This window comes from Pogona vitticeps, chromosome 3, assembly GCF_051106095.1.
Source record: "Pogona vitticeps strain Pit_001003342236 chromosome 3, PviZW2.1, whole genome shotgun sequence".
Lineage (NCBI taxonomy): Eukaryota > Metazoa > Chordata > Lepidosauria > Squamata > Agamidae > Pogona > Pogona vitticeps.
In genome coordinates, this window is record NC_135785.1 from 175920275 (window position 1) to 175936601 (window position 16327).

At 43.3% G+C, this 16327-nt stretch overlaps 1 protein-coding gene across 4 annotated transcripts; it reads left to right on the forward strand.

Moving 5' to 3' along the window:
* Positions 1-582: 582 nt before the first annotated feature.
* LOC110080698 (regucalcin) lies at positions 583-10022 on the forward strand. Of its 4 annotated transcripts, none has more exons than XM_072994427.2 (7): positions 583-714; positions 3864-4029; positions 4473-4655; positions 5127-5342; positions 7325-7456; positions 9017-9171; positions 9758-10022. In XM_072994427.2, exons 2-7 carry the CDS (start codon positions 3867-3869, stop codon positions 9806-9808), a joined length of 900 nt encoding a protein of 299 aa, XP_072850528.2. In that variant the 5' UTR covers positions 583-714; positions 3864-3866; the 3' UTR covers positions 9809-10022. The 4 variants fall into 4 exon arrangements, with proteins under 4 accessions (XP_072850528.2, XP_078246472.1, XP_072850529.2 ...); XM_078390346.1 differs by lacking the exon at positions 583-714 and adding an exon at positions 954-1060; XM_072994428.2 differs by lacking the exon at positions 583-714 and adding an exon at positions 1778-1858.
* The last annotated feature ends 6305 nt before the right edge of the window (positions 10023-16327 follow it).

Here is a 16327-nt window from a genome sequence, read left to right on the forward strand (position 1 = left end):
ACATTTTACAATATGTGTTTTAATATTACATTACGTTTTCTGTGTTGTTTTTTAAATTCACTTTGTAAGTCACCTTGGGTCCTTGCAATGGGAGAAAGGCAGGACATAAATGAAATGTGCAAATATTGAATACAGTATATAGAGTGGTCGTATAGACAAGATGGGCGGGATACAAATCAAATAAATAAATAGATAGATAGACGGGTATTCATTTGAGTCGGAAGCCCTGCGCTTCACAAAGCCAAGCATTTCAAAGTGGTTAGGTCTTGAATGGGTAATTAAGAGCTATTAAATGTACAAAACGCCTTCCCCTGATCCGTAGACGAAGAAACTAGGAACGCTTTTCATCTGGAGAGGCATCGCTCTCCTCAGTGGGGGCACTCCCTCCGTGTTCCGAGGTTGAATCCAAACTTTTTTTCCTCTCGAAAGATGAGCTTCCCGGGCTTTTCTTCCTCTTAACATCGTAGTCCAGCACCCCCTTCCCCCGCTGAGCTCGCCCTAGCGGTTCCCTTCATCGCCCAGAGGGGACTGGCGGGCGGGCGGGAGGGGGGCGAGTCCCGGCTTGCCACTGCTCCCGCCTGCACAACAGCCCTCCCCGGAGGAGGGGCGCCCGGCCCTCTCCCGCCGCCGCCGCCGCCGCCTCCCAAAGCCAGCCCGCCCGCCGGTCGCCCGCTGAGCCGCCCGCCGTCAGACCAGCAGCACCCGAGGCTGGTGGTGAGTCGATCCGGGCAGTGGTTGAGGCGGATCCGAAGCCCCAAAGGAAACCCTTTGCTTCTCGGCCGCCGAGAGACCGACCCACCACCGGGCGGCGAATTCCTCCCGGGATCTTTTTCCCCGTAGAAACAGGCCCAGTTACTCCATTCCTTCCCCGTTTCTGGGCTCTCTTCCGGGATCGCCTTCCGGAACTTCTCCCTTTTTGGGGGGGGGGGTCCCCCGCTACCCGCAAACCAACGGCGTTGCCTCGTCTTTTCCTATAAACAAGTTTTAATCTGCTCCCGCCTTGATTCTCCTACCGGGATCACTAACCCAGACTATAAACCCGGTTGAATCCACAGCCCAGGTGCAAAGAAACGCGGCGGGGGGGGGAGGGAAGAGAGCGCACTCTTTCCATGCTCCGGAATCCCCGTGTTTCTATGAATAATCATTAGGCTCAAGGGTCTCTAATCCGCCTTAAGTGCCCGTCTCGCGCGTGCGTGAGCCTTGCTTCTCATCCACGTTCACACAAGGCATGCGAGGCATATTTTTTTTTATTTTAATTTACTGTTTATACTTTTCCATCTTGAATAATACTAATATTATTGATTAAAATTGTTGTTTAAGTTGTTTTTATGATGTTTTACTGTAAGCCGCCCAGAGTACACGTCTAAATGGGCGGGATAAAAATCAATCAAACAAACAAACAAACAAACAAACAAACAAACAAATAAATAATCTTGCTGCAGGAGTCATACTCTCCGGTTCTCCCGGCACAATATCGTTGGCTCACAACAACCCAGGTGCCTGAAAGTGATGATGGTGGTGGTGGTGATGGTTTATATCCCACATCTTCCACCCGGATAAATTCCTCAGAGCCGAGCTAATAAAAACGACATTTAAACTGTGTCAGTGCAAGTTTTCCTCACGTCTCCTGCGCTCAGTGCGATTTTCTGGTGGCTCTGGGCCCGTCCGATGGTCATGGGCGCTACAGTCTTGGGGTGCGGGGCAAAAACAGCGGCCCCCCTCCCCACCGCCCCGCCGGAGGCTTTCCTCTCCCCCCCCCGCCTCTGTTCCCCGGAGGAAAGCCGACCAAAGGGCGCCTGACGTTGACCCTACTGAGGGGCCGTTGCTGCTGGAAAACACCGCCTTCAGCAGCCATTTGGTAATGTTTGAGCGCGGAGGGGGTGAGGGCTGGCCTTAAAGGTTATCGAGACCAGCCGGTCGAAGTTGGGAGACATTTGGGCCCCGTCGCTCTGTTGGTCTGCAAGGCCGGGAAAGCAAGAAGGTAGAAGCTGGTGGTCATGGAAAACTTTTCTGAGTTGTGTAGCCTGGACCGCTATTTTTGCAGGGGAACGGAAGGGTTATCCACCCATCTGGTTGTATTGACTGATCTGATAGTGGCCACTGCTTATTAACTGTGCCCATCTTCCCCCCTTCCCCCCCCTCCCTCTCCCCCCCCAAAAAAAAAACATTGTGGCTGTTTAATGGATAATTGAAGGATGGTTCTGGTTTTAATCTGTGCTGTATCAAAAGTAAAAGCTCCTGAGGAACCATCCAGCCGGAGTCAAGTCAAGCATAGAAGAAAACGTCTGTGGATCTCAAGGATATCTGACTGTACTGGAATTTTTGTTCTTATTTCTCAATGGCCAATTTTGCACTTGGGTGTTGTTCTTGTAGACTGCTTGAATTTGCTACTGTCGTGATTCTTTGGCCGTGCTATGCAGCAGAAGTGGACAGAGAGCGGCCTGCAAACCAGGAACTGTCCCGAACCCCCCAAGTTCCTTATGCATTGCGGGAGAATGGAAGGAATTTTGTCCTTTGGAGGAGGGGCAACCCCCCTAGTTTTTAGCCACATTTATATATAATGTTTGCACTGTATTTAAGCTTTCCTACAAAGTCATATCTGTGGGCCATTCTTTGTTTAATTTCCTTTGATGTTATTGTTTTGTTGCTGCTGTTGTTGAAGCAGTGCACATTTCAACCCTGAAGCAAGCCACCTTTGCACTGATCTAAATCCATTGTTGTCTGCTTGTGGCACATTATGATAATGCACGTCCCACTGAAATCCATGAGATTTGCTACCAAGTGGGTGTGTTTTAAAAAGTCTGTGTGGAACACTAAGAGATAAGCAGAAACAGATCTAAATCTATGAGGAGATGGATTGCTGGAATACTGCAAAAGATTGTTAAGCATTTCTGACTCCCAGTTGACTTCCCTTCCATTCAGAATCATGTTGCTGAAGTGAAGAAAGCTAGGGGAACCAAGAACAACTTTTTTTGTTTGTTTTCGTTTTTTAAATCTGCGAGGAGTATTCGTTATGTTCACCTCTGGTGCAACAAATTATCAGAATGAGAAATCCTGAATTCTGGGCTAGTGTCATTAGTTTCTGGCTTCAGTTTGAGGATCTCAGAAGTTTAGAAGAAAACAAAGTTAATTTCTCAAGCTTGTAGTCTACCATCTCTTGCTGTAGTGACTCAGTTTTGGATTAAGACGAGAGAGACCTGTGTTCAAATATCTACTTAGCCATGAAATATACTACATATTTTATCTGGGGTTAGTTTCTGTCTTTCAGCTGAGCCTACATAAGTTTTATTGTGAATATAAAAAGAGGATGGGTGGGAGTAGAGGCATATTCATCATGCTGAGTTCCTTAGAAGAAATATGATACAAAGGAAATAAATAGAGTTTAGAAAATTGCTTTTTAAAAAAGAGCTAGTTAATTTATAGTTCTGGGACATAAGAATAATTAGCTACTATTATAATTAAATTTTAAAAGTAACTCTTTACCTCCTATTTTCACAATTAAGTGAAAAACTTAAAAAGTCATGGAGAAGCCTCTGTACTGTACTTAGAGCCTTCTCTTGTTCCATCTGCCTCATTATTATCATCTCATCAGCCAGCACTCCTCCACCACCACTTAGTTAAGCGATAAACCCCATAATTATACAAATAACTTTAAAAGTTGATGTTATACTAGAAAAGTAATGAAGTTATCCTTTATGTTACAGTCTCATTATGTCAGGTAGTATCTTATTGGGTGAAAGGACTGATAAATAGTTATTTGTAGCTCAGCGATTTCTAACCTTTGAAGATTTATAAATAAATAGGCTGCAAGGTTAATTTTTTGACTTTCCATTTCAATTGCTGGCTGCTTCTCTTCTTCACAGGCAATGTCATCAGTAAAAATAGAGTGTATTGTGCAAGAACGTTGCAAGATTGGAGAGTCGCCGCTATGGGAGGAAAAGGACCATTCACTCCTCTTTGTGGATATCAGTGGCAAAAAGGTCTATCGCTGGAATTCCCTTACTAAGGAAGTGGAGAGTGTTTCCGTTGGTAAGTAGCAGCTTGTAAAAAGCGTAGTGTTGTTTGTTTTCTCTGTGTGTGTCGCTTTTGCAGTCATACGAAAATACTTATTTTTGAGCAATCTTAAATATTTGGAAAGTGAAAGGAGTGCCATGTATCTTTAGGAACATGGTATGCTTTTCTTCATCTCTCTAGACAAAGCCATACCTATACCATCTTTTCCCCTCTTTTATGTATTTTGCAAAGGCATTTTTCCCTGCTGAAAGCACTTCTCTATATACATCATGTACCTAAAACATGTACATGTGATTGTATATATGCAAAGTACCCATTACCTGTTCAAAGCTTGGTTTAATTCTTTCTTTTTGGAATATAACTCCCATGGTGTGCTAATTTTGATTTTATATAGTATTTTGTGTATGTTAATATGTTGTTGGCATTCTACCTCTTCCTCCTCTCACTCTGGGCTCCAGATGCTCCGGTGAGTTCAATATCGCTTCGTAAATCTGGCGATTACATTATAACCCTGGGAACCCAGTTTGCTACATTAAACTGGAGTAAGAAGTCTGTAACTACTATTACGCATATTGACAAGGATAAACCCAACAACCGATTCAATGATGGTAAAGTGGATCCTGCAGGAAGACTGTTTGCAGGTATGTGGGCCACAAGTTGTATTTTTGAGTCCTTTTCTTAAATAATTAGAAACTAAATATTGAGAGGCTTTGAGTCCTAAAGCCACTTACTTGACTTTTGCCTTTTTAAGATGTGTTGTAGAATACTTATATTAGCCTATAGCATTATTCTCTTTAGCAAGAAAAGGTTTGGGGAGTAGCTTGCATACACTCAGCAAAAGAGAGTCCCCAGCCATAGGCTTACAATCTTAACAGCTACAACACACACACACACACACACACACACAAAAGAGAACAAGGGGAGGGCAGAGGAAAAAAACAGCTGGTCTTTCAGTTGGACTGTCCCTGCTTTCCACTTCTGTTGTCTGCTCGGGCTGCCTGGTGTTGGAGTGCGATTACCAGTGGGTTCTGAAAACCCTTCCAACTCGGCATGCCACGCATGGAGAAACCTGTCTTTTCCTATAAAGAATTGACATCATGTGGTTCCTACAGGTACAATGGCGGAGGAGATTCGACCTGCAGTGCTAGAGAGACAGCAGGGTTCTCTTTACACTCTCCTCCCTGATCACTCGGTGGTGAAGCACTTTGATAAGGTGGACATCTCCAACGGTTTGGACTGGTCGCTGGATCACAGAACGTTCTTTTACATCGATAGCCTCTCCTACTCTGTGGATGCATTTGACTATGACCTTCAAACTGGAAAACTTGGTATGTCTTCTTTTTCATGTTGTGCAACCTCAAGATCTACTTTGATTTGGATTCCTGCACTGGGCAGAGGGTTGGACGGCTCAGTGCTCTTATAGGCCCTTTCCAACTCAGTTATTCTATGATTCTAAGATACCTCTGTTTGACTTCATCTTCCATGTAGCAGGGAGTGGAGGGACAGACATACAATGTAGCAGAGGTTTGTACAGTATTTTTAAAAAGCCACACATGCATGGCATTTTAATAGGCTGGCCTACAGGTAAATGGTTGGCTTTGCTAACTGTAAGAGCTTCTAGGTACTGAAATCTAGAGTTTTGCTGAAGAGCAGCTACTGATGCAGGGGGGAACTTGTTTATGTGGACAGTCTCAACATTATTACATTATACAGGCGCCCCTCACTTAACAACCTACCTGTTTAACAGCCACTCAGATTTATGACCCTTTGTAACCCTCGTAAATCCATGCTTGAGTCTTTGCCATGCCCCTTCTCAACAGCACATGATTTATTCCTCCCTTATGCAATATTGTTACTCCTCATTTATCAGTCAGTTTGCTTAATGACCTAGTTGTAAGGATAGAACTTGGTCATTAAGTGAGGAGTGCCTGTAGATCAGGATACGTCAGAGCCAGTCTTCCCTGTGATCCAGGCTTGCAGCTCCTAGCATTCTTCACCACTGGCTGTGCAGTCTTCAGAGGACTGCAGGTTGCCACCCCATTGCATATACAGCAAAAATTTACAGCACAGTTCTCTGTTTTCTCAGTTATAATGTACTCAGTAGTAAGTGCCTTTAAAGCTGCAGTCCTAGCTATGCAAGAAAAAAAAGCAGAGCTTGGGAAAACCACCTTCTGCCATTTCTTACAGAATCCCTCAGCCAGCATAGCCACTAGGAATGGGACTTGTTTCCAAGCTGTGGTGGAAAAGCAGAAGGAAATCAATCTCAATATGAAGTACATCTGAATTTAAATACTGTTTGGAGTGGTCTTTGCATCCAAGTACCATAGTACCTCAAGCAACCATATTTGCTCTGATTCCTTCAAGAAAAGGGGGATGGGACTCTGTCCTTGCACCCCTCTGTCTCATTTTGCTCCTGGGAGGAGGAATTCAGTTTTTTTAAAAAAATTGTCTAATTGATGCAGCCTTTACTTGTCGTATAGTCCAAAATTAAACAGAATTTTGGCTGAAAGATGTTAATTTTCGTCCATCAAATTAGCTTTTAAAATTGTTTTCAGTCTTTATTCTTGCTTCCTCTTGCTTTAAAAAAAAATCTATAAGTGATGCAACTCATTAGCACTGCTTTAATTGGTTTTAAAATACGTTTTTTAGCTTCCTCTCCCCGCTCCATTAAGATCAGAGGGAGGAAGTTTTTAATTTCCCTATTTAATTTTCTATTTCCCCCATATTATTGAGTGGTTAAAATGTCTGTTTAGTCCACTAATGATTTGGAGATATTGAAACCAGCTGGGAAATTAAAGCAGAAGCTTGCTTTGTTTCTGTCCTAGCAATTGCATGTCCTGGAAACAAACCAAAATGGAGCAATCCTACAAGTACTGTACCAAAACTGAAGTTGCAACGGATAGGCATCGAGAAAGGATCATTTCCTCTGCGTTGAATAGAGCCCAGTTCCACAGTATTGCAGAATTTTGCCAGGAAACTGCCAATATTCCAGTCTTCCAATTTAATGCCAGAAGAACTTCAGTGTTGTAGGACAGCACTGTGTTCACCAGGCTCATGAACCCAATAAAGCCACTACTTCTTTATGCTTTACACAATCTGTGCCTGCTTTATTGGACTAAATCTGCTTTGAAGACTTCAGGTTGAGAGCCACCCCTCTCCTCTGGTTTGATCAGCCTGTGTCAGCTTCTTGGATTAACTGCTTTGCCTTTCTTCTTAGCTCCTGGCAAGAACGTGACTCAGAGAATGGATTACTTTGCAAAGCAGGGAATGTGTGATTTAATCCATAATGTGTGTTTGCTCATTCCTGCAGCCAATCGCAGGCATATGTACAAGATGGAAAAGGAAGAGAGCATTCCTGATGGGATGTGCATTGATAGAGAAGGGAAGCTCTGGGTGGCTTGCTATGATGGAGGAAGAGTGATCCGTATAGATCCAGAGACAGGTAAGCAGTGAGTCAAGGAGTAGTAAAGTCTTCCTTAAAGAACTTGAAAGATAATCAGTTCTTACACTTTTTCAGGGGGTTTTCCACCTTAAATCTTACTTTATTTCATGCTGTATTATTTCACTACTGAAAGTGAGTATTGCCATTGTCTATGTACATATTTATGCATGGATTACATTGTTTTAGTCCAGTCCAGATGTTTGGGGATGGGTATCCAGAGCAAATATGAAGCTTTTCTGTCAGCAAAGGCTGCCCTATCTTTTTTCAGTGGCGAGGAGCACCTTTTTCCTCCTCCCCCTTCCATTTTGCGTAGATGGAACTGCTTCAGTGGATGGGGAAGCAATCTGTAGCTTCACATGTACTAAAGAGGATCAGAGCTTGGAAAGTTGCTTTGAAACAACAAGCAAACAGCAATAACTGTAATTCTAGAGCCCCAAGTAGTTACGGTTACCTTTGAACAGAGACTTCTCTTTGCCCCAAATGGATAGATAAAACTTGGAGCTTGTCCAGAAAAGCAAAAGTCCTATGGCAAATGAGGAGAGCTGGGCTTGTTTGTCCCTGATGGACCAAGGCTTATGAATACTGGTATCATCATGGTATTGCAAAAGGCATATCCTTGAAAACTGACTACAGTGGTGCCCCACTTGACGACAACCCCGCTTGACAACGAAATCGCTTGATGACACGTTTTTTGTGATCGCTATAGCGATTGCAAAATGATGGTTCCTATGGGTTTTTTTTCTCTTTACGTCAATTATGTGCCTGCTTTGTAAACCGTTTGTTTGCAAAACAATGTTTTTTTCTGGCTCCGCAAAATGGCTTCCCTTCGCAAAATGGCTGTTTTCCGGACAGAAGCTTTGGAAGACAGCGATTTTAAACAGCTGATCGGTGGTTCTCTATGGGCTATCTTTGCTGGACGATGAGGTATTTTCCCACTGGAATGCATTAACCGGTTTTCAATGCATTCCAATGGGTTTTTCCCCGCTTGACAACGATTTCGCTTAACAGCAATTTTCCTGGAACAGATTATCGTCGGCAAGTGGAGCACCACTGTATATGACTTCCCATCAAAGAAATCTTTGTGAATTCCTTCCTCGCTGTAGCTTTGTCTCTGGATGCCCCTGCCCCCATTTTAAAGTCAGTTAAAGGCTTCTGTGGGAACCCCTGACATGCAAATGAACTCTGCACAGAAAGTGCTATAGTGCCAAGCTCTAGGCCCTGCAACAAAACCCACTTGGAAATAATACAGGCCTCTCAGGGAGATCAAAGAAGTATGGAAGGCAGAGGAAGAAGGCAGATAGGACTCGTTGTGCACTCGAGGTTAAGGCTATCTCCACTGTAGCAAGATTCTCTCTGGTCAATTGCATGAGCTTTAGATCACCTTTTAGTGCTGCCGAGTGACAATCTTGAGCAGATCAGAGCCAGGAATAGTTACTTTTTTTGGTTTACAACTCCCAATATTGCCCAGTTAACCTGGGTGCTTGGCAAGGCTACTTTGCAAATGTTACAATGTATTTGAGGCAGACACCCTAAGAAGGCAACTGGTGTTTGTTTTAACAGGAAAACGGCTCCAGACAGTGAAACTGCCTGTCAACACTACTACGTCCTGTGCCTTTGGAGGAGATGATTACTCAGAATTGTATGTCACTTCTGCTTGCCAAGGAATGGATGAGGCCAGGTTGTCTCAGCAGCCCCAGACTGGTGGCGTATTCAAGGTAACTAGATAGTTTCACTGCCTTTGGAAGACCGGGAAGGTGTTTGATTGTGCCAAATATCTAAAATAATTTTATACTTTTTTTGAAATGTAATTTTTTGAAATGTAATTTGAAATGTAATTGCTTCAGTTTGAGTGATATTTCTTGTCTGGTTTGTTCTTGCTTGCATTCAATTTTTTTTTAAAGGATCAAGACTTTCAGAAATAAGTATCTCAGGGTCAGATCACATGTTAAGGAAAAAGGTTGTTCCTTTTGCTTACATGATTATCTTCCAGGCACTTCAGATCTTCAAGTGTTACATGCCTAAGATATCACATGTGTAAACAAAAGCCCTGCTATCTCCCAGCAGACCAAATGCAAAGCAAAAGCAAGACAGTTTGCAAAACACAGATTACAGAAGCACGTGTTAAGCTAAGCAGACAGGTTTTTTCCTTTTAAGAGTGCATTGCTTCTAGATATGGAATCAGTGCCTCATCTAGTGAGGCCCTCTGACTGGATGCAGATAAACATTTGGGTTTGAAAAACAATACTTTTGAATTTATTAACAAAGACATGCTGATGATGATCACATTTATGTTTTTGACAGATAACTGGACTTGGAGTAAAAGGAATCCCACCATTTTCATATGCAGGTTAATGATTACTCTGGAAGGGAAACAGCATCAAGAAGGAGAGAAATGTCAAGATATGCACGCTTGGAAACTTCTCTCTTTTTAAAAGAGGGGTAAACTAAAAACCCTCCATCAAATTTAGATCAGTTCCTTCTCTGTTAACATGGAAAAATGCAGTTTTTCATCTACTAAAATAATTTCGTTCTGAATAGAACTGGAAATATATGAAAACTCAAAACATCTTGGCTTGTGTGGCTGTGTTTGTTGCTCTTGATTCCTGATGCAAATGTAGCTGTAATCCAGCAACGGTAATGGCTTTTGGCAAATGATTGCCTTTCATTCATTTGTTCTGCTCATTTATGCTCTATTCTGGCTTAGTTATCATGCAACTGCTCTGGACAGAGAAGACGTATTTCTTTAGAAGAGATTCTGTAGTTGCCTCCAGTGGAGTGGCAGAATTCCTACTCCTTTATGATCAGACAGTGACTGGATTTGGATGTTACAACAAATTGGAATGCAGTCAAACTCCAATTTGTTTCGAGTGAGTCACCATGCTAATTAATTGTTTTTACTTAATTGGAAGCAACTAAACAAACCATGGATCAAAAGCAGTTTATTTATTGTAATGTGCAAAACTTCCAGATAGGCAGCTCTATGACTGGTTTCCCTTCCAGCAAGCCATAGGAAACCAGAACAACCACCACCCTAGATTAATGTCTGGTTTATTGGAGAAGAAAGACAAGATGTAGAATTAGTTCCCTGCCAGGTTCATGTGTCACAGTAAATAAACTCTAGGTGGAAGTTACATGGTTTGTTTAACCAGGGCTGAGTAACATGGGTCTCACCAAATGCTATTGGATTGCAGTTCCCATCAGCCCTGCTCAATGGCTCTTCTGGATAGCTCTGATTGCCTTTATACATTATTTATTCTCTTATTTATGCTGTTTGCCAGCAGAAGCATTAGGGGAGGGGTTAGCTCAGCCTCTCTGAGAAGGCAATTCTACAGCCTTGGAGCAGCGCCTAGGAAGGTCCTTTATTAAGCCCTCACTGTGTGGATGGAAGGTGGAGCTGAGAGACTGCCCAGCAATCACAAGATCTGGGCATTCATATGGGGAGAATCAGACCTTCGGAAGATTGATATTCTACATGGTAACCAACCTTTTTGACACCAGGGACTGGTTTAGTTGAAGACCATTCTCCCAAGGACGGGGGTGTGTGTCTGTGATTGATTGATTGATTGATTGATTGATTGATTGATTGATTGATTGATTGATTGATTAGATCTATACCCCGGACCATCTGGCAGCCAGGCCACTCTGGGTGGCTAGCGACAACAAGACAAACAACACAATATTAAAACACAATAAGAATAAAACAATACAAACATTCAACAGATACAATAACTAGTAGGATAAATTAAAACACATGGCTATAAAGATGGTAGAAAGGATGATGAAAGGATGGCAAAAAGGATGATAAAAGGGAAGCAGACATATCAGCAACTTAATGCTCAGGGAAAGCCTGATGAAAGAGTCACGTTTTCAGTGCTGGTTTAAACCCGTCCAACGAGGGTGCCAGGCGTATCTCCATGGGCAGATTGTTCCACAGGTGGGAGGGAGGGGCAACCACCAAGAAGGCCTGGCTTTTTGTTCTTTCCTTCCAGGCCTCCTTCGGGGTCAAGGCTCTCCACCATCCTGCCTGTGAAGAAGGGGTATTATAGACAGATCTGGATTCTGCTAAATACCGAGGTCCTAAACTTTTCAGGGCTTTGAATGTTATCATCATAACCTTGAAGTTGATGCGGAAATGAACTGGTAGCCAATGAAGGGTGGCCAGAAAGGGGGAGATGTGCTGAAATTTCTTCACCCCAGTTATTAATCTGGCCACTGTATACTGAACCAGTTGTAGTCTCCGCATCAACCTCAAGGTAGCCCCATGTAGACAGCACTGCAGTAGTCTATTCTTGAGATTACGAGTACAAAATCAAAGTCATGAGTGCTCCTGTGAATCAAAGTCATGAGTGCTCCTGTGTCTAGATAGGGACACAGCTGGGTAATCCTCCGAAGATGGAAATGAACAGATGTCACCTGAGTTTCCATGGTGAGATCCGGGTCCAGACAGATGTCCAAGCTGCGAACTTTACTCTTCATGGGAAGAATCATTTCCCCAAAGGAAAGGGAGTTCTCCAACCCACTGACACCAGGGCCACCCACACGCAAGATTTCCATCTTGTCCAGATTCAGCCTCAGTCCATTTGCCCTCATCCACTCCAGAATGGTCCCCAAGCAGCGCTCAAAGGACCAGCATGCACTGCAGTTGGAGAAAAGCAGAGGTAGAGCTGGGTGCCATCAGCGTACTGATGACACCAAGCCCCAAAACTCTGGATGACCTCACCCAGCGGCCTCATATAGATATTAAATAGCATTGGCAAGATGATCGACCCCTGCAGAACCCCACAATTGAGGATCCATAGGGTGGAAGTCATCTTGCCAAGCTGCACTCTCTGGGGATGGTCCCCCAAGAAGGAACGGAGCCATGCCAAAGCGAGGCCACTGATCCCCAGCTCGGAGAGCTGCCCCAGGAAGATACTGTGGTCGATGGTATCTCTCTGGCTTTCTCCATAATCTAGTGCATGTTAGTAATTTGGTCTCGAGTTCCTCTGCCCCTTTGGAATCCAGCTTGTACTTCTGGGAGTTCTCGGTCCACATACTGCTGAAGCCTACCTTGTAGGATTTTGAGCATAACCTTGCTAGCGTGTGAAATGAGTGCAATTGTACGGTAGTTGGAGCATTCTTTGGCACTGCCCTTCTTTGGGATTGGGATGTAGACTGATCTTTTCCAGTCCTCTGGCCATGTTGAGTTTTCCAAACTTGCTGGCATATTGAGTGTAGCATCTTAATAGTGTCATCTTTTAAAATTTTAAATAGTTCAACTGAAATGCCATCACCTCCACTGGCCTTGTTGTTAGCCAAGCTTTCTAAGGCCCACTTGACTTCACTCTCAAGGATGTCTGGTTCAAGGTCAGCAACTACATTGTCTGGGTTGTCCGGGATATCCAAATCTTTCTGATATAATTCCTCTGTGTATTCTTGCCACCTCTTCTTGATGTCTTTTGCTTCTGTTAAGTCCCTCCCATTTTTGTCCTTTATCATGTCCATCTTTGCACAAAATGTTCCTCTAATATCTCCAATTTTCCTGAACAGATCTCTGGTTTTTCCTTTTCTGTTATTTTCCTCAATTTCTTTGCATTGTTCATTTAAGAAAGCTCTCTTGTCTCTCCTTGCTATTCTTTGGAAGTCTGCATTCAATTTTCTGTAGCTTTCCCTATCTCCCTTGCATTTTGTTTCCCTTCTCCTCGCTGCTATTTGTAAGGCCTCATTGGACAGCCACTTTGCTTTCTTGCATTTCCTTTTCTTTGGGATGGTTTTTGTTGCTGCTTCCTGTACAATGTTACGAGCCTCTATCCAAAGTTCTTCAGGCACTCTGTCCACCAAATCAAGTTCCTTAAATCTGTTCTTCACTTCCACTATGTATTCATAAGGGATTTGGCTTAGATTATACCTGACTAGCCCAGTGGTTTTTTCCTACTCTCTTCAGTTTAAGCTTGAATTTTGCTATGAGAAGCTGATGATCAGAGCCACAATCAGCTCCAGGTCTTGTTTTTGCTGACTGTATAGAGCAGGAGTGTCCAACCTTTCACCTTCCCTGGGCCACATTAGAAGATGAAAATTTGGTTTGGGCCGCACATACATTTGGTTTGGGCTGCATGGGGGGGCAGCCCTAGCCGTCCTCCGCAGCCCCGCTCCAAACGCGTTTACCGGCAGCTGCGATCTCAGACAGCAGAGGCTGCCAGTTTTGACTCCGGCGGCTTTATGGGGCCAGGAGGGGGTCCACCTATTGATGGGGATGGTGCAATGCAGTCACACAGCCCCCCTGTCCCATCCCCTCCCACTCCTTCCTTCCTTCCCTCTCACCCCCACTACTGTTGTGACATGCCCCGTCCACATTCTACCCACAATCGCCAGCAGTGTAACTTGAAATTTTGGAATTTCTTTAAAAATAAAAAATTGCACAGGGCCGCATTACAAGCTGACCTGGGCCACATGCGGCCCTTGGGCCACGGATTGGACAAGCCTGGTATTGAGCTTCTCCATCTTTCGCTGCAGAGAATATAATCAATCTGATTTCAATATCGCCCATCTGGTTATTTCCATGTATAGAGTCGTCTCTTATGTTGTTGGAAAAGAGTGTTTGTGATGATCAGATAGTTCTCTTGACAAAACTCTATTAGCCTTTGTCCTGCTTCGTTCTGAACTCCAAGGCCAAACTTCCCTGTTATACCTTTTATCTCTTGGCTCCCTACTTTAGCATTCCAGTCCCCTAGAATGAGAAGAACATCTTTCTTTGGTGTCAGTTCTAGAAGGTATTGTAAATCTTCATAAAATTGTTCAATTTCAGTCTCCTCAGCAATGGTGGTTGGTGCATAAACTTGGATTATTGTGATGTTGAAAGATCTGCCTTGGATTAGTATTGACATCATTCTATCATTTTTGAGATTATATCCCATTACACTTTTCCCACTCTTTTGTTGATGATCAGGGCTACTCCATTTCTTCTATGGGATTCTTGCCCACAATAGTAGATATGATAATAATCTGAATTGAATTCACCCATTCCTGTCCATTTTAGATCACTGACACCCAGGATGTCAATGTTTATTCTTTCTTTATTTATTTATTGTATTTATACCCCGCCTATCTAGTCATTTCGACCACTCTAGGTGGCTGTTTGGCCACATCCAGCTCAAGGTTCATAGATTTTACATTCCAGGTTCCTATGCAATATTTTTCTTTACAGCATTGGACTTTCCTTTCACTTTCCTTTCACTAGTATGTAGATTGTATTAATTATGGGGATCCACTTATACTTTTGGGATAAGTTTTCACACCAATATTACTTCTAAGAAACGGGTGGAGCTTCAGTTAATGGGTAAACTGGAATATTTCATCTTTTGCCTATATACCTGTAAAGGTCATCATTCCTACTGATAATAAGTACAAAAGTGGGAAGTTGTGTGTGGCAAAGACACAGCATTAGGTAGATCCTGAAGACTCTAAGAACATACAGTTGAGCATCTGCAGGGGGGAGCATCTGTGGGGAGGGCAGGGGGCCAAATTGACTAGCATCATTTTAGCAAAATTTGCACACATAGTGTAGGTGAAGATCTACAGAACTGCACTGTTTCCATCTAGGTTTCAGAGGTCTGAGGGTTTCAGTGAATTATCTCAATAAAAAAATTGCAAGAGGGCTTCTCCTTAGAACATCTGTGTTATCTCTGTTGGCTCAATTAGCAAATGGTTTCAACTGTCTTTCTCATGAAAATGTGTTTTGTTATTGATGATTATGTTTTATTTAGAAGATTACGGCCTCACCAAATTCTGCCTGCTGGTTTTATCTAGATCACAAGACTTTAAAATATGTAAGTGGGAGACACCAGACCCTTCAGGGGCTTCATGTAGTTCAGAGTGCAACTTGCTAGGCTCCAGATAGTCTGGAGTATTTTCACTCTGTGCATGCTGCAGACTCCTGAGTATTGTGTGAGTGGACGTTCCCACTGCTTGTGTAAGTAGGTAACTCAAGCTAATCAGCTTTTTACTTTGTTTGCTGTGTTCTCAAACTGTATTTGTAATTAGTTTTCCATAATTTGGTATGTTTCCTTTTCACCACCGTCTAAAATTTGGCTTTCCTTGTCTCTGTCAATAAAATATAACAACATCTCCATAGCTGTTGTGTGGTTTACTGCCTCTTCTTTAGGAAATCTGCTTCTAAATCCTGCCTAGACCTCAGACGTGCGATCAGTTTTCCAGCTTGAGGGAAACAGAATTCCATTTTCAGGCCTGAGTTCCCTAAAAACCCTCGAGAAAGTCCAACAAGGCTCCGGCTCCGCTTTAGCAAAAGTCAGAGGCTGAATAGGGCGCTGACAAGTTATCTTGAAAGGTTCCTGTCATGGACAGAGCTCGTTGCTTGTCCCTGGTGGTGATGGTGCTGATTTGGTCCAAAGTGGGGATCACTTTTTGGGATGACAAACCAAATGGGCTTTAGGGGGACCTTTCCCCATTAACAAGGTGCAAACCCATGTGTCTGTGTACGTTAAAAGAGTATATGAGTTAAGGATTTTAAGGAGGGAGGAGATATGTGCTTCCCTGGTTCACACCCTACCCCCACGTAGACCCATGTACACAGAAATCCTGGCAGCATGTTTGGTGATGTTGAAAAAAGGGAGCCACTGAATAACTCCTCATATTTCACTGAGTGTCAGATCATTTTCCAAATGACCAAGAGAGGTACCTTAATAGCCTAGTTGTACTCAGCCTTGCTCCCAGAACAAGGAGTTTCCTCTTCACTGGCTCCCCCCCCCCCCCGTTCTGTTTTGGAAAGAACAACAACCTCACACCTTGGGACTTCCTATGTCAAGATGTTGATGCTTCTTTTGCTCCGTTTCATTTCTTGTGGTCAGGCTGAACAGAACAACAGAAAACATTGTG